We start from the raw sequence: 25898 nt of genomic DNA, 5'->3' as shown, positions 1-25898 counted from the left end.
CGGGACGGGGCGGGCGCCTGCCCGCCTGCCCGCCCGCGGAGGCCGGCCGGGGCGGCGGTGAGGGGTTCGGTATGGCTGCCAGCGCCAAGTCCTTCCTGGCCGATGCGGGCTACGGCGAGCAGGAGCTGGACGCCAACTCCGCCCTCATGGAGCTGGACAAAGGTGAGGCCGGGCGGGCTCGAGGTTGTCGCCGGCCTGGGGAGCGGGGCTGGGGCTGCCGTTAGGGCCGTCGGCGCCCGCTCTCTGCCTGCCGCCGCGCTGTGGGGGGCGGTCCCGTCCAGTCCTTCGGTCCCCAGCGGCTGGGAGCGTTGTTTTGTACCGCTGTACGGCGGGCGACCGGGGGGGTAGAGGAAGGACCTGGCTATGAAGGAGCATCGGTATCTGCAGTAGTCATTGTTGTCTTGTTTAGGCCTCAGGTCTGGCAAACTCGGGGAGCAGTGCGAAGCCGTCGTTCGTTTTCCCAGGCTCTTCCAGAAATATCCTTTCCCTATTCTCATTAATTCAGCTTTCCTAAAGCTAGCTGATGTTTTCAGAGTGGGGTAAGTAGCATCAGTCAGCTTCTAATTATTCAAATCTCTTATTCGTAGAAATGCACTGTATCTCGGAGTGTTGCTGCATCGGAGCCTGGGCAGTCGTGGGTTTTTCTGCTTGCCTGATAATACCACAGCGGTACCTTTTCTACTGAGGACAAGTTATGCTTGATTGGAGCTTGCTTTCCCTGTCTTTAGGGGGCTTAAGTGGCTGTGAGCGATCAATGACACAGTTCCTTTCCACCTGTCCTGATTTGAGGATTCACTTGCTGACTGGTTTAAGTTCACTGGTGTAAATTATGCTCCATAGGCACGTTCAAATTCATAATTAATAAATAGATGGATGATCATATGTGCAAATTCCATGTCTAAGGAATGTTAATAACAGAGCCCAAAGTATAGATTTTTCAAGTGCCTGATGTCTAAATGTGATGGAATTGGAGCTACTTTGTAATACCTTACAAAGTTATCTGTTGCTGTTGTGGAATCTTCACTGGGCTTCAGGAAGGAAAAGAAATTAATTCATACCTGGCAATGGCAATCAGACTTTTCTATCTTAGTCCTGGACATGGTTTTCTAGCAGAACTAGATCCCTGAGTGTGCACAAAATAGGCATCTGCTTACAGTCCTCCTCACTGGTGTCAGCAGATTCATTTCCCTGGATCTGGGCCTAAAATCAACACTAACTGTACTAGAAAATAAAACAATAGTGCGTTAATAGTCTATATTAACTATACCAGTCTAATTAAATACTGTATCAGTCTAATTAAATATGATGTTTCTAAAGCATAGACCTTTCCTTGTTTTAATTTACTCTGGGAAGCTTTTTTAATATAATTTCCTGTTTAAAGTGTTTGAATTATTATTATAAAACAGCCTGATAAAGAAATGTGTGTGTTTTCTAATAGAAACAACTTCCTGAGGCTGTGTGTGCTAAAAGTTACTCAGCAGAGTGAGAAGCACTTGGAGAAGATCCTAAATGTGGATGAGTTCGTCAAAAGAGTGTTCTCAGTAATTCATAGCAATGATCCAGTTGCTCGGGCTATTACACTTCGGTATGTATTACATAAATGAACCTAACTTACTTAAAATGTCTAGCTCTTTATTAGTATGCTGGTCTGGAATAACAAAGTCTGCAGCTACCATGAATGAAATGTAGGAGGCGTCTTGCACATTGCTCATAGAGTTAAAAGCAAAGACATCTGTCTTTAAAGGAGGTGAACGATAAGGATCTGTGATCAGAAGAACCATTTATGATGGTGAGAATTTTGTGGATGGCTCTGGGCAAAACAATTTGCAGCATTGAAATTTTGTGTACTGAAGAGAAGAAAAATTAATCTGTTGTATGCGTAACCCAGAGAGTTAGATCCATTTCTTTCTTCTTTTGATATTTCATTTGAGATTATGATTTCATGCTCTGGTGTCTTGGAGCTCTGTAAATACAGTGTGTCTACATGTTTTCATGTAGTTCCACTTTAGTATTCTAACATAAGATTGCAGTTGTTGACCGGTATTGAGGGCTGTCTTTACAGACCACTAGAAGTCCCAGGAATCTGCTGAGTTTGGAAAAATACTTAAATTACTAATCAATTCACAAGATGCATCCAGTGAAGGGTTAAAATGGCTGGTGTTTCAGCAGTTTCAGATTAAAATCTTCAGTTGATTTGTTTTTGTCCTTAAGTAGTGTCAGTAAGAAAGAACATGCTGAAAGAAAGATCTGCTAAAACAAAACTTTGTGTCTGTGAAATTTTATTGGTAGATAACTATGTGTAAATATTTGCATAGAACTCTTGCTAACAATTACTGTCAGTGCAAATCCTGCATTGGTTCTTCTTTTAATTGGCTTATGCTAAATAGGTCTGAAAAGTATCTTTGAGATATTCTTAGCAGAATATAGATTGATTTGCTCCTTTTTTAGTAGTTATACAAAAGGTATTGCGCTGTTCCCAGTGATAACCTTTTCTTACATCACGAAAGATCTTAGATGATGAAAGTCAGATATCTGTTTGCTTGATCGTGGTAACGCTCTAGAAACTTTGCTTTCTTGCGGTTGAAATTTATGACTGTTCATACATTTGTCATTTATTTCTGCAGTCTTAATTGGGAAGAGGGATAGAAAGGGTGGAAACAGTTCTCTAAATGCTTTTTTAATCCCCCTAAACTACCACATTTCTGAATTTATATCCCATGATGCGTACATATGTGTCTGAAAATAGCCATCAGTACATTTTAGTATTAAATCTATCATATTGATACCAGAGCTGGAATGTAAAAGCATCTTAAATACTTGTTCCCAGTGCCACAGAGCGCTTGTAATTTTATAAGAATTCTTGGTACATTTCTCACTGTGCCCATTTCAAGCTAAAAGGTATCACAATATAATTAATTTTTTATTAAACCAGTGATATAACCGACATGACAAAATTTGTTACCTTTTAAATATATGCCTACTTTTAGCATTTGTTTCTGTAATAGACACATAAGAGCACATATTCATATAAAAATAGTCTTTTAACCAGTCCTTTTATGTTTCTATTTAGTTTCATCTTGCATTTCTTCATGATCATTGTTCTTCCTGATTTGCTGCAATTTATTTTTGTAGGATGTTGGGCAGCATGGCATCTATTATTCCAGAAAGGAAGAATGCACATCACAGTATTCGTCAGAGTTTGGATTCCCATGATAATGTGGAAGTTGAAGCTGCTATATTTGCTGCTGCCAACTTTTCTGCACAATCAAAGTAAGATGTAATTTTTTTCAGTTTTTCATGTTACAGAGAATGGAATCTCCATTGACACTGACATTCACAAACCTTAACATTTCCTTCTGCAGTGCTAACCATGTCATTTATAGCAAAACATTTAATTATGTGTGATAGCAGTATTGTAAAGAAATCTGAATACAGGTTTAATAGATTTTATTTTTTTTCTTTCTAAAATAGTAATGGGAAGATCATAAATATGGGAACGCAAAGTGGAATAGCAGCTTTAATCAAGGATTATTTTACAGAAATTACATTAGGGAACAAAAGGTAGTGCTACTTGTCGCTTCGATACATTTTTTTAAAGCTTCCATTTTATCGTTTGGTCATGCTCATGTGTAGGGGTTCTAAAACAACTTAGGTCTTGGTAAGCACTCTTTTTTTGAAAGTTTTTATTGTTGAAACACAATGTTTGGTAGTCAGTTGATTTTTGTTTTTAATTATTTATTTGTTTATTTTTCATTTCACCTGGTACTTTATCTTTTCTCTACAGGGATTTTGCTGCTGGAATATGTAATAAAATCAGTGAGATGATTCAAGGTACATATATATATTAAATAATAAAAGGGAAAAGCTCTAATTTCTCTGAGAATTCTTTATTATCCATATGTAAATGTCAGGTATCAGAATGCTGTTGCCCTTATCCTCAGATGATTCCAGTTTTTAAATTAAATTAGCTAACCAATAATATAATGGCTATCTCTTGTGTCCTCTTAAATCCAAGTTTCCAAAACATGTGTTTGGTAAAGAATAAAAGCTCATCTATAGTACAGTGAATAAACTTACATAGACTATCACAGGTTGCTTCAGATGAGTTAATACGTGTGTTACCTGTAATGAAGCAAGGAGCAACCTTCTCAAAGAACCATGACAGTGCTTGATACCACTGTTGTTATGCTGCTAGCTGGTAGATGAGTTATTTGAAGTTAATGCAGGTGTCTGCACAATCTGCATTCAGCAGTGGTAGCAATGGAGATATATTGTGTGCCTCAATACTGCCAGAAGCAGTACAAAGGACTAACACTCTGCCTAAGTTTCTCTTCCTTGTTGCAGGTTTGGCCACACCTGTGGACTTGAAATTGAAGTTGATACCTATCCTACAGCACATGCATCATGATGCTAGCCTGGCCTCTAGCTCCCGGCAGCTGCTTCAGCAGCTGGTAACATCATATCCCTCTACCAAGATGGTCATTGTTACTCTGCACACCTTTACTCTGCTTGCTGCTTCTTCATTGGTTGACATTCCTAAACAGGTAATTCTTCCTAATTAATTCCTTCAAATTAAAGTACAAAGTACATTTAAAAAAACCTCAGATGCTAGCTGATGCCAAGAATAAATCACGGTGGGTATGCTAGGATGGTTGGTTCTATGTGCTATAGAGAAAGAATACCCTGAAAACTGCTGCTACTTTCATTTTTTTTGCCCTCTTTGGTCCCATTTCTAGATAACTCCATCAAACACAGGAACCCTTCTTTACATATATAACCCGTCTTCCTTTAAATCAACTGGGATTGAAATCAACTAGAATCAATCAGCACTTAGGAAAGCAAATACCCTGACTTCTCCTGAAAACATTTTCTTACCTGTAGAACCCAGGCTTCACTTCTCACTGCTGTATATTCTCTTGGGTTGTGGGGTATGCCTTTTGCCTTCCTTGCATGCAAGCAAATGAGTATTTCAATAGCACAGAATGCATTTTAAAAAGTATTTCTTGAAGAACTCTGAGGAATTTTAATCTGTTGCTATAATTTAGGACTATAAGCCAAGTTGTGGGAAAGCAGTGATGGAAAAATACAATGCTTTTATGTTCTGATAATGTGCTTTATGGATGTAATTTATATAGCAGGTCTGAACACTATGACATTTGAGATTCATCTAGCTAATCCTTGTAAAGTAGTCATGAAAATCTATTTGCTTTCTTTCAATCCTGTACAGCTATGGAAGTCTGGTGTCTGTTACTATTAGACTAATGGCATTGATCTGTCTGAAACTTCTTTTTGGCATGGCTGATTTCTGTATTTCAGAGGATGCTTTTGATAGTACTAAATCTAAGCCAACTGCAACATTAGAACACTTGATGTGCTTTTTTTTTTTTTTTTTTTATGGCTGTAAGCGTGGTGATTTAGGCTGTGTTTCTGCAACACAACAGCCAATGTTGCTTAAAAGTGATGTAGTCAGGGTGGGTTTGGAGAGCGAAACCATGGCTGACATGTTCATGCTTTTCCATGTGCTGGCTATTCCATCTCTATAAATTTGCAGGAAATGAACACAATAAAGGACATGCAGTTAAGTGTCACTTAATTTGAGATAAATGCTTCAGAGGTGGTGGTAAAGGTTGTTTTTGTTTGGTTGGGTTTTTGGGGTTGTTTTTGGCAACTACTGAGACATACAAGGTATCTCTGTGTTGCTATCTGTTAACTGCAGATCATGCAGACACCTGAATTAGCATCAAATGCCCAGAATACTTGCTAATAGCATAATGACAGTATAAGGTGTTTCCTGAGCTTCTTGGAGATTTTTTTTTGGCATTTCTGTGAGTGCTGAAACAGGACTGAAGGCTCTGAGGTATGCAGGGTGATATAGAGAAGGGTGTGTGAACAAGAAGAGCAGGGTGGTAGAAATAGGCCGTCAGACTGTTTTAGGTTGTGATGGCATCACAGCCTAAGTAGGGGCTTTTCCATGTGACAAGTGATCAGACAGATAAGGCAAGATAGTTTTGGCTGAGTATGCTCAAAATTTCTTCATGAGTACTTTTGAAAAGGCTTCCTTCTAGTAGCGTCTCTCTTAAACAATGAATTTACTTTGTTGCAGATCCAGCTTTTGTTGCAGTACTTGAAGAACGACCCCAGGAAGGCTGTGAAGAGGCTTGCAATCCAAGATTTAAAGTTGTTGGCCAACAAGACACCACATACATGGAGCAGAGAAAATATTCAGGTTTATACATTTTTAAGCTAAAGTTTATTGTGAAACTTTGCAATTAGTTGTAGAATTCTTTCCAGAACACTTTGGGAGGTAAAGGAAGGAAGAACATATGTCTCCATATCCATAAGTTAGTTAGCTTACTCTGCCATGCAGAGTAGACAAGTATTAATGAACAGTTTATAGAATCATAGAATATCTGGAGTTGGATAGGTTGACCCATAAGGATCAAAGTTGAAGTATTATAACTGAGGAAAGGCATGTGTCATGTTGTAGGCCTTTTTACAGTATGGAAGTAATTTTTCCATCTGACAAACTCATCTAAGATGATAGGCATGAGAGCTGAATATTTACATTAATCTTACAGTACTGAGTATGTATTAATGCTCTCATGTAACACAGAGTCTCTCTGGCATTTGTCAAAGCATGTCATCCAGCAAACTGTACTTGAAAGGGCAAATGTAATTTTTACTTCATTTCTTAGGATTAATGGCTCATTTTCAATAGTATCCTTGTGACTCCTGTTGTATGACTGAGACCCTAGAAGGTGTTTATAGTGCATCTGTGTTATTTGGGGAAAAAGTTGTTAAATTGTAGATAGTATTACTGCTTTCTTTCAATTGCAGTTGCATATGAACATTTTTTCTTTCCCTTTTTCTGGTAGAAATGACTATAGAAAATAACTACAGGTTAGACTAATGGCAAAGTAAATTTTTCATTAATTTAATGGTACAGCTTTATAGCTCTACTTTTCTGGGTTGTCTTTGGTTTTGCTACTGTTGGAAGCTACTTTTGCTATGTGCTGTTGGAGCATAAAGCAGCTGGGAGGAAAAACTGGATTTTTGTAATAATTGTGAGAAAAAGCACGTTTTGCTTTGTCTCCGATTCTCAGCTAAGATGATTTGGAGTGTGCAGATGTTTTGGTTTTAGTGAACTGCTTTATTCTTCATAATGGATTAATATCAGAAATTAATTTTCTTTTAGGAATTTTAAGGGATTGCTTTAACGGTTTATGGATTCTTTGCAGTCAAAATGCTACTCTATACCATTATGGCATTGTCATAATGTTGGTAGTTATCTCAATACAAGTGGGAGACGTTGATGACATGGTGTCCTGGTTTCAGTTGGGATAGAGTTAACTGTCTTCCTAGTAGCTGGTACAGTGCTGTTTTGAGTTCAGTATGTGAAGAATGTTGATAACACGGATGTTTTCAGTTGTTGCTCAGTATTGTTTAGACTATAGTCAAGGATTTTCCAGCTTCTCATGCCCAGCCAGGGCACAAGAAGTTGGCACAGGACACAACCAGGGCATCTGACCCAAACTGGCCAACGGGGTATTCCATACCATGGGACGTCCCATCTAGTATAGGAACTGGGAAGTGGGGGGCAGGGAATCGCCGCTCAGGGACTAGCTGGGTGTTGGTCAGCGGGTGGTGAGCAATTGCCCTGCACATCATTTGTACATTCCAATACTTTTGTTGCTACTGTTGTCATTTTGTTAGTGTTATCATTATCATTGTTGGTTTCTTCTTTTCTGTTCTATTAAACCGTTCTTAATCTCAACCCAGGAGTTTTACTTCTTTTTTCCCCGATTTTCTCCCCCATCCCACTGGATGGGGGGGAGTGAGTGAGCGGCTGCATGGTGCTTAGTTGCTGGCTGGGGTTAAATCACGACACATGGCTTTCATTGTTATGTAGTGTCTTAAAGTAGGTGTCCTGATGGTTGAAATGCATAGGAAAAAGTTCCATTAATGTTGGAACTAAACCAGTGACTGGGTTGGAACAAAATTAATTGACTGAAGCTTGTTACTGCTTGCTGAATGGCATGCAAAAGTAAGGAGAGTTTTTTTGACTTCTGAAATATAAAGTCAACGATTTGAACTGGGCAACTCTTTTCCATATATTTAAATGACTTTGTAATGTTTATACAACAGGGACTGGAACAGACCCTCCTTTTCCCAACCTGCTTCTTTTATCTTTTTACCGACAAGAGTTTCAGCAGTGTTAACTTCTTCAGCATTTTGGGTCTGTTTGTGTAGGTCAGATAGGAGGCTTGGTCTTTGAATTGTGGAGACTTCACTGATTTCTAGACATCAGCTTGAGAAGCTGGCGCTGTTGATGCTTGGAGTAGTCTTCTTACTGACTGCAAAAGCAACAAGCAGTCTGCAGTCCATCCTGCTAATTCTGTGCTCCTGGCATGCTTCATAGTTACTGTTTCAAATGTGCTCTGTGAGTGGTGATCTAATAGCACTGGAGTAAAACATCAGTGTCTTGAGAGACATCAAGACTCATTTTCAACCCTAATCATTGTATCTTTTTCTGTCTGTTGATGCCATACTATTCAGTGGATTAGCAAAATATTAAGTTGGTACAAATTACAAATTTATTTAGAATTTAACCCTTATACCATTCAAGAACATGTATGCCTGGTAAGAACAATATATGGGGTTTTTATTTGTTCTGTGGAACTAATTCTGTGTTATTGTTTTTCTTTATTCAGTTACTGGATGTTATTGTTCAGCTTTGGCACTCTCTGAGGCAGAATATACTTAAATTTTCCGTTTGTGTCTTTTATTGCTTTCTCTTGTTGACTAAAAAAGCCTCCAAAACCAGCAAATGACTAAATTGTGGACAGTGTTGGCATAGTGAATCTGAAAACAGTGTGTATTATTCCAGTCTAGATGTGATAAGGCCTGAGAAGATCTGGCAAAAGGCACAAAAGTTTGACAGGAGCTCTACTATACATGAGTTAAAAGATAAAATATGCTTTAAGATATTTATCAAGAAACTTAAACTGTATTCTGTTGGACACCAGGACTGTTAAAGGAAATGACACTTGAAACTTTGCTCTACAGAGATGTATACTTACATAAAACCCTGCAGATTGTTATAAGGCAAACTAATCAGTATACCTCTAAGACTGGAGAACTGTCTTAAAATCTTTTGCAATGTTTGATCAATGAGACCTGGTAGTATTTTTGCCACTGATTTTGTTTTAATTAGTAAATGACTTCTAATTGGCTTTTCCTAGTGTATGAGGACCCACTGTCACTTTTTTGTGCAAGCCATGTGCTCAGTCTACTAAAACAGATGCTTCAGGACATGACTACTAACTTTTGATTTCAGTATAGTATTTTCTGTGGAAAAATCTTGACTCCCAGAACTTTTCACTGACAAGTGCAACTAAACATTTAATACAGATAGCTGATGGAACATTCTTCCCTCTGTATCTTTTCTCCTGCTAATCTTTAGGCACTCTGTGAATCTGCTCTTCACACTCCTTATGACAGCTTGAAACTGGGCATGCTATCTGTTCTTTCCACATTATCAGGGACCATTGCCATTAAACAGTACTTCAGCAGTGCTCCAGGTAAGAAAACTAGATTAGATGATCATCTTTGACATTTATAATGGGTTGGCTACCTACTGCTAATCAGTTTCGTCTAAACACTTTGTAGCATATTCTTAAACTATTTTTGAACTTCAAAACACAGCTGAGAGACTGTGTTTATCGTATGTAAACTTAAAATGGAATGCTGTATACCCACTAATAGTTATGGCCTAAGATTTTGTTCTGGATTTTGTGGGTAATAAGCTATATGAGAGAGTTTTTTATCTTTGGGTCTTCAACTTTTCTTCATAAAACAAAGAAATGTGATGCCTCTCAAATGGCTGACCTGCATTCTGCTTAAGGTGCTTTGAAACCATGGATTTGCATGGTTTTTGAGTAGCATGGAGAGTTAATGGGCTGGCATATTACCCTGGCACAGTGAAGCTATGCCACGTTTCTGGGAATGACCTGCTTCAGTACCAGATGAACCTTCTGCCTTGTGACTATATTTTGGAGAAATAGTAGACATTTTAAAGTGATTCAAGGTGTCTTGTTCTTAAAATGGTGATCATACTGTTTTCTTTTTTCTTCTTGAAAGCCACACAGCCCTAATGAGTATTATGAGCCCAACTACGTGGACTGTGGAAGTGGAGTACATCCTCTTCAGTCATTCTGGCACGTCTTAATATGCTCACCAGCTTTTTTTAGTCAAATATAATATTTTTTAAGGCAATATTTCTCTGAGTCCCTGAAACATCAGCCTTTAGACCCAAATATTCTTTCTCATGTTTGTCTAACTTGTATGATGTTTAGGAATGGAGGAGAGAATCTCTGTTTGCGTGTGGAGAGAGAAAGATATGTTTCCATCCTATCCTTTAAACATATGAAAAAAAAAGTTAATCCTAAGTCAATGTAGGTTTTTTGCAGAATTGTACATGGAAAGATCTGTGGCGTAATTATGGACTGTGCTGTTTTATGTCATGTTTGCCTTGTCTTTATTTAGGAACAGCAGCTACAACTGCAAGATCATTTGATTTAGTAAAACTAGCACAGGAGTGCTGTTACCACAATAACCGTGGCATTGCAGCTCATGGTGTGAGAATTCTGACTAATATATCAGCCTCTTGTCAGGAAAAAGGTAAATGAAAGCAAGGACAATGAAATGTGTCTGTTTACAGTCAGGCTTATGCACTTAACATGTATTAACTGGTCTTGTCTGTGACCCTGCCTGTAAATCTGTCTGATCCTGCATGCTGGTTAGGGAGAATGGGGACTATAAGCTAGTAGACAATATTCTGTATGATTTTATGAATGATTGGGAAGATTCCATCTTCGTCTAACTTAGAGAAAATTACTGGGCACAGTAGAACTCGTGCTAAAAAATGCTTGTCTTACCTTTGCTGTAAGATCAGTGAATTGTTTGTCAACCTTTGAAAACACTTTGCACAAAGCCTGTTGCAAAAGAATAACAGGGCATTTAGAAGTCTTAGTCCAGAGATGTATGCACGCTCTACAACTGTCACAGTTGGTGTGACTGCTGAATAGTTACCTGAGAGTTGGAGTGGCAGAATTGTTTCTAATCAAAATAAGGTAAGGCAGAAGTATTAGGAAGATACTTATTTATCATGACTGCAACACCAGTGCAAGCATTACACCAATTATGGTCAGAAAACTTAACAGGGAACTAATTTACTCTGTTTTTCTTTTCTTAGATCTTCTGCCTTTGGAGCAAGATGCAGTTTTTGGCTTAGAAGCTCTTCTTGTTCTTTGTAGTCAAGATGACAGTCCAGGAGCTCAGGCAACCTTAAAGGTGATGTTACTGTTGTTTTCCCCTTAGCACAACTGTAAGGTATAGTAATAGCTTCTATAACAGAAAGGCTAGTGTGCCCCACATCCTTTCTGGTGCAAGCGTAATGTACTAGAAAGAAATGAAGATTATTTTTTTTTCTGTGTTTTGCCCATAATTGGAGTTCAGAGCGGTAGAGAAACTAAGCACAACTATAGTGCAACTCCTCAGCTCCAGAATAAGTGGAAGAAAAAATGCATTCCTCAGAGGAACAGCTGTAATAAAACATGAACTTGAACATGGGATGGAGATGTCTCTGGAGGACAAAGAGAATCTTGGCGAGAACCTGCTTTTTGGAGATGGGGATGCAATGTACATGATTACGACAATTCTATAAACTAGTATTTTTATTTTCCCATTTCATAAGCTGCTACCAGTAATTTTATCTAGTTATTTACCTGTAAAAGCTGGTGGTATGAGAAAGAAGATTATAATTTCTTAAATTTGTGATGTTTTTGTGCTGCGAGCTCAGGGACAGAGCCTTGGGCTGTTAGAAAAATCTCATCTTTTGTAGAGTACATGGTTGTGAAAATACCAGATCTATATTTCTGTAATGATACTTGCAGATAAGTATGTCTGGCTTTTTTTATTTTTAAGTAGACATTGTGTTTATTGTACCTGTTGATTGTGTGAATTACAGATCACATTAACTTGTATGGTGAAGCTGGTCAAGTGCCGTCCTCACCTGAGCCAGTCAGTAGTTGAATCCCTGCTGACCCAGTTGCACAGTGCCCAGGATGCTGCTAGGATTCTCATGTGCCACTGTTTAGCAGCTATTGCCATGCAGCTGCCTGTTTTAGCAGATGGGATGCTAGGAGACCTAATGGACCTCTATAAATTAATTGGACGATCTGCCACAGATAAAAAACAGGAACTCTTGGTAAGACCTCCTTCTGGTGAATAGCCCTTGATGGATAAAGTCTGTATAAGCTACTGCGGATGGATTTTATTTAAAAAGGTAGCTAAGCTGTTTGTTATGTCCAAGTTGATGTGCCAGTCTAGAGCCACTATTTTCAGTTTTGCTTTAACTTTTGACTGCATATGTCAGTATTCAATGTTGGAATATCTCATAGATGGAGCTGAACTATGCAGTGCAGTCCATTAGCTTTTCCAGTAGATGGCACTGTTTAGACAAATATAGCTTTTGAAATTACTGGGATAGCTGTAAAATAATGGTTATAGAAAAGCAAAATGGCAGTTAGCTCAACTTATGTATGGTACTCTGATGGCCATGACTTTTAATACACTGTGAGAGATGAAAAATACTTTTATCACATCTATTTGGAAATGAATTTGAATTTTAAGAAAGGAATTACAAGCTTCCTGTTAATTCATTTGGAGCATTCAAAATATCTCAGTTAAAAGCCACAGTAAAGATTCTTTAAGTAAAAGTGACTTTCATCTACAAGAAATACTTGGATTGCCATAACTACTTAAAGATATATGGCTGAGAAAAGTTCCTTAGTTAAAATGTATATATAATCTTCTACATAGCTTTGAGTCCAAAATCAAGCACATCATTTCTGGTAGTTTAGGAAACAGAACTGGCTTTTTCTTGTTTTGTTTAGTTCCTGAAATATAGCCTTCTTCCTCACCCCTCCACTCTTCATTAGGTTTCTCTTGCCACAGTGATATTTGTTTCCAGTCAGAAAGCTTTGTCTTCAGAAGTCAAAACTGTTATCAAACAGCAGCTTGAGAATGCCTCCAATGGATGGACAGCCTACAGGATAGCAAGGCAGGCTTCCAGAATGGTAAGTGAAAATACCTGGAGGAGAATTGTTTTATGTGGTTGGAAGGATGCTGGTGATTTCTTTGAACTGGAAAAAGAAAGTAAGGAAAATGGTAGGACTTGGGAGGAGGAAATGAGGGGGGGTGTGTGTGCAAAATAAAAAATTCCCTCTTAATTCCCTGGAATGCTGATTCAGATATACGCTATTTAGGGCAGTCATCCCATCAGGATGGTTTTTCACTTCTCTTTTTGAAGTATTTGAGGAGGAAGTAATAATGTGATACTTTCTTAAGCACATGCCTAATCTGCATTGTCTAGCTGTTCTTTAGAAGGTGACATAGGCCATCCTGATGTGTGCTGCTCTTTCTTCAATGTGGCGAAAGGAAGAAAAAGATCCTTTTTTTTTCCCTTTTCCCCTCAGTAAAGTTACAGCTGGGGTTAGAATTACATAGAAACCCTTGTATGAGATGCTGGGGTAAAGGTAAGTTTTGGTATTTGTTTCTCATCTTGTTGAATTATCTTGTGTAAATAAGTATAAGCATTTGTGCTTTTCTTTATTGTTGGGATTGTCATAATCAAATGATTGGAAGAAGTTCCATGATTTGTATTTTTAAAGTAAGATTAGTTCTGGAGATGTTACTGTTCTCTGTATTTGTTTTGTAGAAACCCACAGCCTTCTTTCATGTTCTCTCTTAGAAACATTCTTCTCATTACAGGGCAACCATGACATGGCCAGAGAACTGTATCAAAGCCTACTGACTCAAGTGGCTTCAGAACACTTCTACTTCTGGCTGAACAGCTTGAAGGAGTTCTCCCATGCAGAGCAGTGTCTGACAGGTTTGCAGGAGGACAACTACAGCTCAGCGCTTTCTTGTATTGCTGAAGCTCTAAAATCCTATCACAAAGGAATAGCGTCACTGACGGTTAGCACATAATCTTCTAATTTAGTGATGATGTTTCTGTATACTGCAGCAGGTCTGTTTGGTTTCTGTTCTTTAAACCTCTGAAGAGTTTTAAAAGATGTCTGAGGACTGCAGGAAAGAGCCAGTTGTAACACTGCATCTTTAGAGAGAAGATCCTGTAGCTCAGTTAAGTGTGATTAGCTAAACTTCTCTTTTTTTCTTTTCTTCCCTCCCCGGACTTCCTGCCTTGATCAAATCATATGATACGTGACAGATCTTCTTTAAAGTTACAGTACTTAAAAAATTTTCCACTCCTTGTCTTGGCTGAATAAATGCTTCTGTAATAGTCAAGCCTGGGAATTTGTCTAAATTGGCTGCTATCTTTTCGAGCTATGGAGAAGGATTTAATTGTCTTCCTCTTTCCTGCTGAGTTCATGTTTCCTTGTATTTGACAGTGTGATCCTATGGTATCCTAACAACAAGGCAACACCAATTTAGTAAGAGGAGGGAGGACAATCCAATCTCATCAAATCAGCAGAATTCAGATAGTACCTGCTTTTATGTAAATACTTTCTGCTTCTCTGAAGTGGCAAAAATAGCAAGAAGCTGTGTGCATGATGTCTGTGAATGTAAACAAAAAAAGCATTAATGAACATGGACCTTCGGTTCTTACTGTGAATTTCCTTCTTAACAAAAGATGATCCAGCTTCACACAATACGTTCTTCTATATTTTAGTTTCCGTGAAGAAAACTTTACATAGTTTTCTGCATGTCTTTTGAATGAAGCTGCCTTTTTTTTTTATCTTCACCCCCACCCCCAGTTACTCTGTCAGTGGCATGACAATTCAGATGTTAGTGTTTAATAAAGTTCAGATATTACTGTTTATTAATAAACTGTCCCTGAATAAGCAGAAAGGACATAAATTTTACACCCTTGTCCTCTGAGAGAAAGCTCCATTGTTCCTGAAGGATTTGTCTTTAACTTGTTAGCTGAGTGAATAAGGCTTTTAATTCAATGTTTCAAGATTTCTCTAACATCTACAAGATGTTGGGGGGGTGGCTCATCTAATTAGATGTTAAAATTTAATACAGGCAGGAGAATAAATTGCTTAAATAGGTCATTCTGTGATGCAGTAATTTGATTAGCCTTTCCCTTGAGTTTTTTGTTTTGTGGTGGTTTTTTTTTTTTCTTTTTTCTTATATTGAAGGATTCCTGTCCTCATCTCCTCTGCTGACTTCACTTCCTACATGTTGCACATAGTGCTTTTTTCTGGGTGCAATACATTCCTTGTGGGTTGTTTTGGTCCGAAAGAGTGAGTACAGGTTTTGGAGGGCTAGAGAGGTTTTATTGCTGGCTGTTGCTGACTTTTTGCATTGCTCTGGACAAATTCCTAACCATGCTTGAGTGTATCAGCTGTAAAAGGAGCCACTCACTGCTTGCATCTACAGAACTCGGCACCTCAAAGGGGAGCAAAGTGCCATAAAGTGCACATTATAGTCTTACTGCTGAAGACTTTTGCTGTCTCTTTCCTCTGACTTCAGCTTTACTGTTGCTGCTGTGTCAGTGTACAGCATGACTCAGCACTCTTGGTACCACAGAGTATTAGTACATATGATGAACCCTGTGTAGCTGTCAGCTTTGTAGCTGGAAGACACTGTCCTGGTAAATCTGTTGCACATGTTCAGTAAGCCCAGTTTTTAGGAATGATGAAATATTCAGACCGTTTGATTTTGTCAGAAGATGTCTCAGTTCCTTCTTGGTATACATGCAACTGTCTGTCTTGCATTGCTGTATGCAAAATGTTCTTTCATGTGAGTTAGTCCACTTGAGGAAGAAAGTCCCATTACTTTATGTATGAGAGGTGGGGGAGGGAGGGCAGGGACTTGTCATAGAGCGTATTGGCCACACTCCCCATCTGTCTCACTGTGTACTTGCTTGTATAAGCAGAGGTTTTGAATAGGACCTGCTCTTTCTGGCACAGAACATGCATCTTATTGGAAGCATTGTGCTTATTTTTTCACTGCTGGTAATCTAGAGACGATACAGAACTTGAAAAATACACTAAAATAACATTGATTAAGTAGCACTAACTCCAAATACGTGGATAACAAGTGGTGGTGTTTGAAGAACTTGGCTGAGCCAAAGAACTCTTTCTGTCATTTTGAAAGAATTGTAACTCATTTATTGCCCACAGCTATATGGGTAGCAGATAAGGTAAATTGCAGTATTAATGAGACAAGATTGTACTTCCATTTACAAGAATCAAGTCCAATTTGTGCTACTAAAAATGTCTGGATTTTCTGATATAAGTACTGGAACTTTACTCTTTATAAAAGCATGTAGTCTCTGTTGAGCAATTACAGTGCAGCGAGATCTCTTCCGTAGAGGGTTTTCTGAACCACCCTTGCAGAATAAACTGAACAATTTCCATTCAAAAGGGATTTTTTTATGACCTTGGAGAAGGGAAACCAAAGTGGTAGATAAGAGGGGCTGAATGGCTCAAGTGATGAAATAGCCTTATTTCTTTGGTTGAAATCTAGCTCAATATGTTTAAAGTGGTTGCAGTTGGCTGATGTTTCCTCACTTTAGTCAATAGTGGGCCAGTTCTCAGATGATGTGATGTTTTGTGAGAAACTAGTTTGTTGCTTTCCTGCCAGCAAAGAAATGGTTCTTAGTAAGGTTTTGGGATGGGTTGTAACTTCTTGCTTCCAGAAGTGACCTTTTCTATTGAAGAATAAGAAGCACTGGAGAAGACATGCATAAGTTTAACATACTTCTATTCTCTGAGTAAGAGAAGGTCCCAGTGCTCTGTTTTGCTGATGTCTTTTTTCCCCCCTTAAAGAAAAAAGTGTACTCTTCTCAAAAGCCAACAGTATAAGAAAAATAAGTAGTGGATTTTTGGCTCAATTAGTATGAAATCTTGAATGCTGCAGTTCACCCCCTCCTGGATATCCTAAGCTGTCACAGATGCTTCTACAAGTCAGATAAGCTCTTAGGAAGCAAAGTTTCACAGAACCATAGTTTCTGAACACTAGCAGCATGTCTACCCACCTGGAGTTCTCTTATTAACTGATCTTAGTTGTCACTGAACTTTGTCTCTGCCTTCATCAAATGCAAGGTTCAGTGCCTTTGTCATGTTGCTGTCCATTTCACAGCTCAAAAAAAAAAAATCAAAGGTTATCACCCCTTCCTCTTGCTGCAGGTAACTTTAGCCAATTCTTTCTCATCTGGCTGATGCAGAGAATCACTTCTTCAGTTCTTTGTGTTTCTGTTTGCCTTCCAATTCAGTGTGCGCTCTCTTATGGTAAGGACTGTCTGGACTAATGTCACTTGAAACCTAATGGCTTGGCCTTGGAAAAAGAGGAGATAGGTGCCCTAATAGCATTGTAACAGCTTAAGTCACATTTGTAGCAAAGGTGATATGCTTGAAATATGGATTAGTAATTACCTAACTTCTGTGTTGTTTATATTTAGTATGATTTAAATTGAGCAAATCTGTTAAATGTAGTTTTAAAAAACCAGCTTTTAGAATTGAACTGAAGGGTTCACTTGTCTGATGAGACCATTCAGTGACATTGCAAAGTTGTTTCTTTTATCATGTTTGCTTTTGACCTAGATTGCCAACATTCCTATTGCTGTGTTTCAGGCTGCTAGTACGCCACTTAATCCTCTGAGCTTTCAGTGTGGATTTGTGAAACTCAGGATTGACCTTCTGCAAGCTTTTTCTCAACTTATTTGTACCTGCAACAGCCTAAAAACAAGTCCACCACCAGCTATTGCCACAACGATTGCTATGACATCAGGAAATGATCTCCAAAGGTGTGGACGCATCTCTAACCAGGCATGTGTTCTTGTTCCACTCTTGTGCAGTTATGTTTATGACTCTGGTACTCATTTTGCTTCTCAGCAAACATATCTGACGAAAGAAATGAAAAGTGGCAGTGAAGAGTTTTGCTAAATAGTGGGCCTTGGTTTTCACCTGTAGCTATAAAAATGTCTGCCTGTAGCAGGCCATATTTTGAAGCTGAGCATGGACGTATGTTTTATCAGACATTCACATGCACAGCTTTCAACAATATGTGTGTAGTAAGCTACTCAGTATGCTTAAACTTGCAGCAAGACCTTTCACACCTTGTTTTGAAATACCTCAGATACTGTGATTACACACTTTAGGATCATACTGCAGCTCCTTTTGAGTGGTGGCAACTGACTTGACATGGTACAGAACGCCAAGACAGTCTGCTTCTAAAGTGCACATAGTCTGCAAGAAGGAATGAGTGGGTAGTCTTTGAAAGACAGAGCAGTTTGATTTACCACTTTTCTTTTGTTTGCTTTATTTTTAACCCAAGGAGGGTATGTTAGTGCTGTGTTACAGGACAAATATCTGTTTAACGTGTGGATAATAGTCTGTCACTTTGGTGATTTTTATCTGTGTGAAGAAGCAAGAACTTTATGTATTTGTCAGAATATGTTGTCTTATTCCTTCAGTTATATGTTACAGTGTAGTGGTTTTCTGGATGTGTGGGGTTTTGTTTGTTTTGCTTTGATTTGTTTTTTTGACTAGTAACGTTGTCTCTATAGATGAAACACTCAATGGAGGAATTCCGAAACCTGGCTACACGGTATGGAGATCTGTATCAGTCATCTTTTGATGCAGACTCAGCAACTCTAAGGAATGTAGAACTGTATCCTTTTAAAATCTTAGAATTTGTCCACTTTCCTTCTCATGTGGACAGCACGAAGCTTAACAATCCTCTTTTTTATGAAGACTGGCAAAGTGATTTTGAAGCAGTTAGTAATATAAAAATTAGGTGCCAATTGCTTAAAACCTATTTGGAAATAAACATTGCCATGCTCTTGTTTGGAATTTATGAACAAATTATGACACAAAAATTGCAACAGCATAAAACTTGGGATTTTCATAGTTCTTGCTCTGTGTTTACTAAAGGAGTAATGACTGTAGGATTACTTCACAAAAGCTAGAGATATAAGGAAAAGTGGCAGCAAATATGCTGCGTTTCTTGTTTTAGGTGCCACCTTTAAGTCTTTTAACTCCTTACTATTAATATCAGACAACAGCAGAGCTGCCTGTTGATTTCACATGCAATAGAAGCTCTGATTTTGGATCCAGAATCTACAAGGTAGGTTTGATAGTTAACTTTCTACTCCTTTGCTATTTATTTCTAAATCCTTGGGGCTTTAAGGCTAGGGAATTCAAAGACTGTTCAGAAATTTCTCAGTAGACCCTTCTAGTTCTACTCTGGGCAGGCCTGAGGACCTGTTGCTGCTGTGCTATACTTGGCAGGCTAGGGACTGTGTTTTGGGTTCTGCATCCTACACTGATTTTGGTTTTGAGAACACTATACTGGACTTGTCTTAAATATAGACTTGCGTTACAATAAAAAACAACTTTTAATCTCTTCTTTAGCTACCTATTTTAACTTGTGTCATCCTGCATTAGCTCCCATATCTACTGTTTGCACTTGTAAGTGCACATTAGTTTCCTTCAGAGTCCTGAAAATATATGCACTGAATTAGTTTAAACTTCTAATGTAAATCTGTCACCTCTGGCTCTTCTTTAACAGTGAATTTATACCCACTAGAAAATCACATTGAAGTACCTATGAATTGAATCACACTTTAAAACTCCCAGGCTGAGATTAAATGGAAGATAATGTGGATAAATATCATCTTAAATGTGTGTTTTTATAACTGGAAATAGAAGTGAACATTCTGAGTGACTGTCCTACTCATTATGAATTAAGCATTGCTTAGAAGATGTATTCATCATACTTGTAAAAAGTATGAAGCTGTTGATTTCAAAACATTAGGTATCTAGGAGATGGAATTGTATTGGAAGCATGAGATTATAAACCTCCAGATTTAGTCCTATCTCTGACTGGTGTTCTTGCTCTTCCTTGAGTTGTGAGACTTTTAAAAACATTGTAAACACTGCAGGCTTAAAAGCTAGGGCAATTAAGCATGCCGAGTCTGTTAGACCTTTAAGTGCTTCAAGGAAGAGAGGGTGGGGACAGAAAGTGGTGTATAAGCTGTAGTTAAGAAAGGATTTAAATATAAAGGACAAGTCTTATAGTGGAAAAATAATAATGAAACAGAGTAAACAGTTTGAAAGACATAGTTATTTCTTAATGGATTTCAAGTTGTTACAGAGGATGGTCTTGGACTTGTTTGGGAGTAAGCCTCCCACATTACAATGAGGAAAGTATGTTAGACACAATGAAAAGCTTTATTATTTAGTTTCCAGGAATATAGCTCAAATGGAACAGCACATGTTGAGAGTGAATATGAAAGAAGAATGATGTCTGTATTTAATCGTGTACTGGAAGAAGTGGAATCCCTCAACAGGAAGTATGCTCCTGTGTCTTACTTGGCAAGTAACAGTTTTAAATGTATGTTCTGTAGACAAATGTTCCAAAAACTCGGCAACTCCATATATCTATGGCAGTCAAGAAATTGAAGAGCACACTGTTAATTAACATAACCTCTTACTGGCACAAATGGTCTCTATGGAGGCTAACTACTTCAAAAAAGGTTTGCAAAGACATCTGTAACCTTACTGGTCTGATTAAAAATAATGTTTTAAAAATTCTGATACTAAGAATATAGCAGATGCTGATAAGATACCTAAAAGCAGTGTCAAGTCTCTGTCACATCTTTCGCCACATGCAAATACTGAAGCACATTCTCTTTGTTCATGCTGTTGCCATGAAGGAATTCTTCCCTTACCTCACACAGTGCTGGAGGGTCCAGCACTAGCCTAGCTTTGGTCACTGAGCCGTTGGCAGTTAATACTGTGTTTTGCGAGTATAGTGTTTCTCTTATCAGTGCAGGTCATCAGAGAACACAATTTAAAGTGTGCTGAATGCAGACAGTGAGCTGATAAACTCCTTTACAGGGCTAGTATGGTTTAGTTTTTTACTGTTAGTGAACATCATAAAGCTGAAGTGCATGTTGATGGGAATAAGGTAGTTCATTTGTCATGGCTGGCATCTATTTGCCTTGTTTCTAAATTCAACAGTCCTTACCGATTCCAAATAGAATAGAAGAATGAGTTGTGTAAAATGTAGCAAAGGTAGACCCTGTAAACTTAGTTGTCACTGGCTCCGTACCAGTGCAGCTCAGTGACTTCAGTAGCACTGCCTTTGCTCATCTGAGCCAGAAGAATGCTATAGTGCAGTGGGGAAAGGAAGACTAGACAGGAGCCTTAAAATTAATTACTGCAGCGCATTAAGTTGTGGTGGATGTCAGCCTTGTTTGCTTGAAGGGGAATTGTTGCTTATTTGAGAGTTTTTGAGGGTTTTGTGTATGAGTGTTTCAAGCAGATCCTGCTCTGCTGACTCCAGTACTAGGACTGAAATGATTTGGATTTTTCTTTTTTTTTTGGCCTCCTTGTTCTTTTCAGATCAGAATACCTTCTTCATAAAGGGCAGAACATAAACAGAGAGGCTGAATGTAGTCACTGTCATCATAGTGGCTGTTATCCTATGACTGTATAAATATATTTCTGGACTTCTAGTGGAAATTACTGCAGTTTCAGTATCTCAAGTACATGTCTCTTTCCTGTGCTATGAATGACTTTTTTTTTCTCAATAGTTTGGCTCTGTTTCTTACAGCATACAGCTTGTCTGTGTAATGCTGTCATTGCGTTGTTGAAGGTACCCCTTTCGTTTCAAAGGTACTTTTTTCAAAAGCTGCAGTCTACAAGTATTAAGGTAAGTACTGCTCAAATGTGGCCTAAAATTTCTCTTTATAGCGTCTTTATGTCATGAGAAAAGCCTTACTGAAGGCACAAAGCTTCAGCATTTTTAGTGAAGATACTTAACTGCAAATAGCATCTGGGTTTATCTGTTAGAATAACCTGAATAATATGTACATATGATCATTAAGAATCACCGGGCTGTGACTTACGCAAGTAGGATTCAGTTCTCTGATTGCAAAGCCTTAAAGATAAAATCTAACTGGAATTTTTGTTGATTCTGCAGAGCTAAATAATGTTCTAGTCCTGGAAAGGCAACTTTTATGAACTTGTATTGTTTTCCTTTTTCCTTTAAAAAGCAATGTTTACTATCTTGGAAGAAAATTGTAATATTTGTCAGCTGACTGAGGAAGAATGGCTGTATATGACCTTCAGTGGTTGTTTTTTTTTTTTGGTTTTTTTTTTTTTTTTGGAGCTCAAGGGCTCCTTTGTTCTGGGAAAAGTAAAAGTCTTTAGATTTTTAATATTTACTCTTACTGCATTTTACTACTTTATTCAGCTTAATATACTTACCTGTGGATATTTTGTAGAAGACTTTTTTCCACTTCTTTTGAGGAAGCATAATTAATGAAACTGATATAAAGACCACATCTGGTATTGCTGATGATGCTTATTAATTATTATAGTAATGAGTCTCAGATATAAGTTCTGTGTTTCTATTTGCTGGTTTCCCTACCAAACCCCTCCTTGGAAACTTTTCTATAAGAAGGTGTTCTGGTTTCATCCTTGAATTGTGTTTGCTTTTCTGGAGGCATAATACTACGTTTTGGTCTGTTTTCTTGTGTTTCAGCTTGCTCTATCCCCATCTCCAAGGAACCCAGCAGAACCTATTGCCGTACAGAACAATCAGCAATTGGCCCTAAAGGTGGAAGGAGTGGTTCAGCATGGATCTAAACCAGGCCTTTTCCGTAAAATCCAATCTGTCTGTCTAAATGTCTCGTCAGTGCTGCAGAGCAAATCTGGACAAGACTATAAGGTATGGATAGACTAGAGCCAGGAAGAGCCTTAAGCTTTCTTGCTGTATTTTTGTGCTCTTTTGTTTGGCTCTGGTTAGCAGAATTTTCTGGTTGAAATGATGAATGGGTTTTTCTGTAATCCTCTCTCACTCTTAACAGCTGACATTCAGGCACTGGCCAGAGCCAGGCATAGTGCATGGGATATGGGGTTTTTAAGTCTGCTGTATCCTGATACCTTTTTAGTAACAGCTTTTCTTCCAAACAAAAGAAGCCTTGTGATGTTCAGAACAAGTCATTAGGAATCTGCTTGAGATCAGCAAAATTCTACCTAGGTATATATCATATGAAACTCCACAGGGAAAAAAGGCAGGAGTAGATTATTCTCTACCGCATAGTCTCTAGAACTTCTTTATCCGCATTTTAAGGTTGGGTGGTTTTTTTTGTTTATGGAAATAATTTGGACAGCCTGTCTTCCCTAAATAGCACTTAAGGAGATCTGTATTAAATTCAAGTCAACAGTTTTATCAAAGATTGTGTGTCTGAAGTTCAGGTTCTGCTAATGTGTAACATTTAGTGAAAGGCCTGTTTTGGTGGTTTGGGGGGGTTGGTTTTTTTGTTTGTATTGTTGTTTGGGGGTTTTTTTGAGGAGGAAAAGGAAAGAGTCAGTTGCTTCTAAAAGAACAGGACTAGGAAGTGTGTAATGTTTGTCTGACTCGTATTACTCTGTGGAAAACTAGAACCTCGGGGAGAAAGAGCCTTGTTAGCTACCTTGCTTCTGTGAATCGATACAAAAACTCATTCATCAATGAAAAAGCACATCAAGCAGTCTCAAACATGCACATGCATTGGTTTAAGAAAATGGAGGACAAAGATTTTTATCTTTTTTTCTCTCCTTCAAACGGAGAGCAGAAAACTTATTTTAACAGGTTTATAAAAAATGGCATTTTAACCTTCCATGTGTTCTCAGATTCCTATTGACAACATGACCAATGAAATGGAGCAGAGGGTGGAACCACACAACGACTACTTCAGCACTCAGTTTCTGTTAAACTTTGTGATACTTGGTACCCACAACATCACAGTAGAGTCCTCTGTAATAGATTCAAATGGTATTGTCTGGAAAACTGGGCCTAAAACAACTATTTTTGTTAAATCTCTTGAGGATCCATACTCCCAGCAGGTTCGTCTTCAGCAACAGCAAGGACAGCCACCATCACAGCAGCAACAGCAAAGAACAGCATACTCACGGTTTTAATTCCCAGAAGTGACTCTATCCTGGTCAATGATATTACAGTTTTTCTTGGATGCTTTTTTTGAAAGACCTACAATTTTAACCTTCTCCTAGAAAGTCTCAGATGCCAATTTTGCTTTTTAAATTATCTGGGGTAAATTTGAACTTGATTCAGCAGAGGCACTCTGTTCAAATTTGGAGTTGTGCATTTAGTCTTCTACATGTAGAACTTCTACATGATCTCTTCATTTCTGTTTACAAACCTGTTGCAGCAGACTCCACAGACTTTGATAGCAAGGGACACTAAGAGCTCTTTGACTAGTACTTTCTGTACTTTCTTTTTTTGAAGCACATGGGTTCTAATGTTAGGCTTACAGGACATCGGTAAACACTTTGGCTAGTGATACAGAACTGAGCGTAATACCAAGTTTGTATCTCTTAATGTGAAAGAATTGTCAGGAATATCCAGAAGGGTTTTTTCTGACATTTTAATAGCAATTTCCAATATTTGGCTGATGTATGTGTATTATTGCAATTCATCAGTGCTACTTAATGCATACATCTGAAAGAAAAAAAGTTGTGGCTCGCTTCTCATACCCAGTCATTGTAGAAGGAGGAGGCTGCTTGAGGGGTTGCTGTTTGGGGAGCCTTACAAGAGGCAGAGTTTTACAGGTGGGAACAATAACTGTTTCTCAGATGATATAGAAAAGATTACTGTCCTGTTTTTAAATTTTCATGTATCTGTATTTTGAAAGGCCTTGGTTTTGTTGGGGTTTTTTTGTTTGCCCTTTTAAGAGGGAAGTTAACTTGAAAATTGTCATTTAACTGCTTTGTTTTTTAAAAAGGAATTTTATATACCAAAGCTTTGTAATTTTGTGTACTCTTTGACCAATTTAGTAATCTTAATTGTTACTTTTACAGGATAACTTGAAGGAGGATTTTGCCAATACTAGAAATTGATTCAGAATAATTTTGGAAATATGCTGCTTCATACATAGTTTTCATGCTTCCTTTGAGAGTTAAAAGGCTGAACTCTGCCTGTGTCTGGACTCTCAGCCAATAGATCACATAACATGTCCTTCACCTGGTCCTCATAAATAATCTCTGCTCATCACTCTGCAGGAAAGTAGGACCCATTTGAATGCGGAGGAGGAAGGATGGCACTTCTTACAGACTTCAGTTTGTAGATGGTTTCATCCCTCTCATTGGAGCAGAAATTTTCGTTGTTATTTTCTCACTAAATTCCTAAGATACTGTTTTTTCTTCAAGTCGATTTCACTGTAGAAGCTGACTAGAGCTTGCAGATTCTGCTTGCTTTATATGCAGAGAATAAGATAATGTAGTGTTATAAGCCTAGGCTTTGTTGGCATAGCTGGATGAAGAATTGTTTTCGCTGTGTTTTCCTGTAAGAGTTTCTTAAGAAATCAACTTTCTTCCTCTTGGCTTGAGACCAATCCAAAAAACAAAGTAAGTGGTCATGGTAGATTTCATATCTTCGTCAGGCTATAATCCTCAGCAGAAAAGATAATTGGGATGCAAGCTGGAAATAGAAGACTCACAAAATTGAGGAAGAATTCACCAACATCCTTCTTAAATCTGATTTTTTTATTTTGTGCAGGAGACAGAAACTACCACTGCCCTTCAAGCTGGCTGAGGAAAGTAGTGGTTTCTGTCCCCACTTTTATAGTTATATACATACAGTTTTGTGTGTGTGTATATACATATAGCTATGTATGCACGCATGCATACATGTGCCTATAGCTACCTATAGTTACATGGTCCAGAAAGTGATGATTCATCTAGTGTTGTGCATGCAGTCTGTCAGATTGAAGATCTGAACTGTTTGTGGTTGGGTGGGTTTTCTCATTAAAGTCGTAGATCAGTGTCTTAACCACAAAACCCTCCTTACTGTAA

General features: G+C 38.2%; 1 protein-coding gene across 1 annotated transcript; it reads left to right on the top strand.

Annotated features, from left to right (window-relative positions):
* The first annotated feature begins 43 nt into the window (after positions 1-43).
* On the top strand, positions 44-25667 carry INTS7 (integrator complex subunit 7). Its single transcript, XM_049833488.1, has 20 exons — positions 44-162; positions 410-539; positions 1439-1585; positions 3133-3270; positions 3785-3831; positions 4345-4544; positions 6104-6226; positions 9464-9581; positions 10546-10680; positions 11255-11352; positions 12029-12268; positions 13002-13139; positions 13834-14040; positions 17667-17861; positions 18602-18705; positions 19093-19161; positions 20279-20411; positions 21655-21753; positions 22588-22773; positions 23721-25667. The coding sequence occupies exons 1-20, from the start codon at positions 72-74 to the stop codon at positions 24006-24008; spliced, it is 2886 nt and encodes a 961-aa protein (XP_049689445.1). The 5' UTR covers positions 44-71; the 3' UTR covers positions 24009-25667.
* The last annotated feature ends 231 nt before the right edge of the window (positions 25668-25898 follow it).

This window comes from Accipiter gentilis, chromosome 30 (genome assembly GCF_929443795.1).
Source record: "Accipiter gentilis chromosome 30, bAccGen1.1, whole genome shotgun sequence".
Classification (NCBI taxonomy): domain Eukaryota; kingdom Metazoa; phylum Chordata; class Aves; order Accipitriformes; family Accipitridae; genus Astur; species Astur gentilis.
The sequence above is the reverse complement of the archived record's forward strand: the minus strand, read 5'-3'. Positions and strand labels throughout refer to the sequence as shown.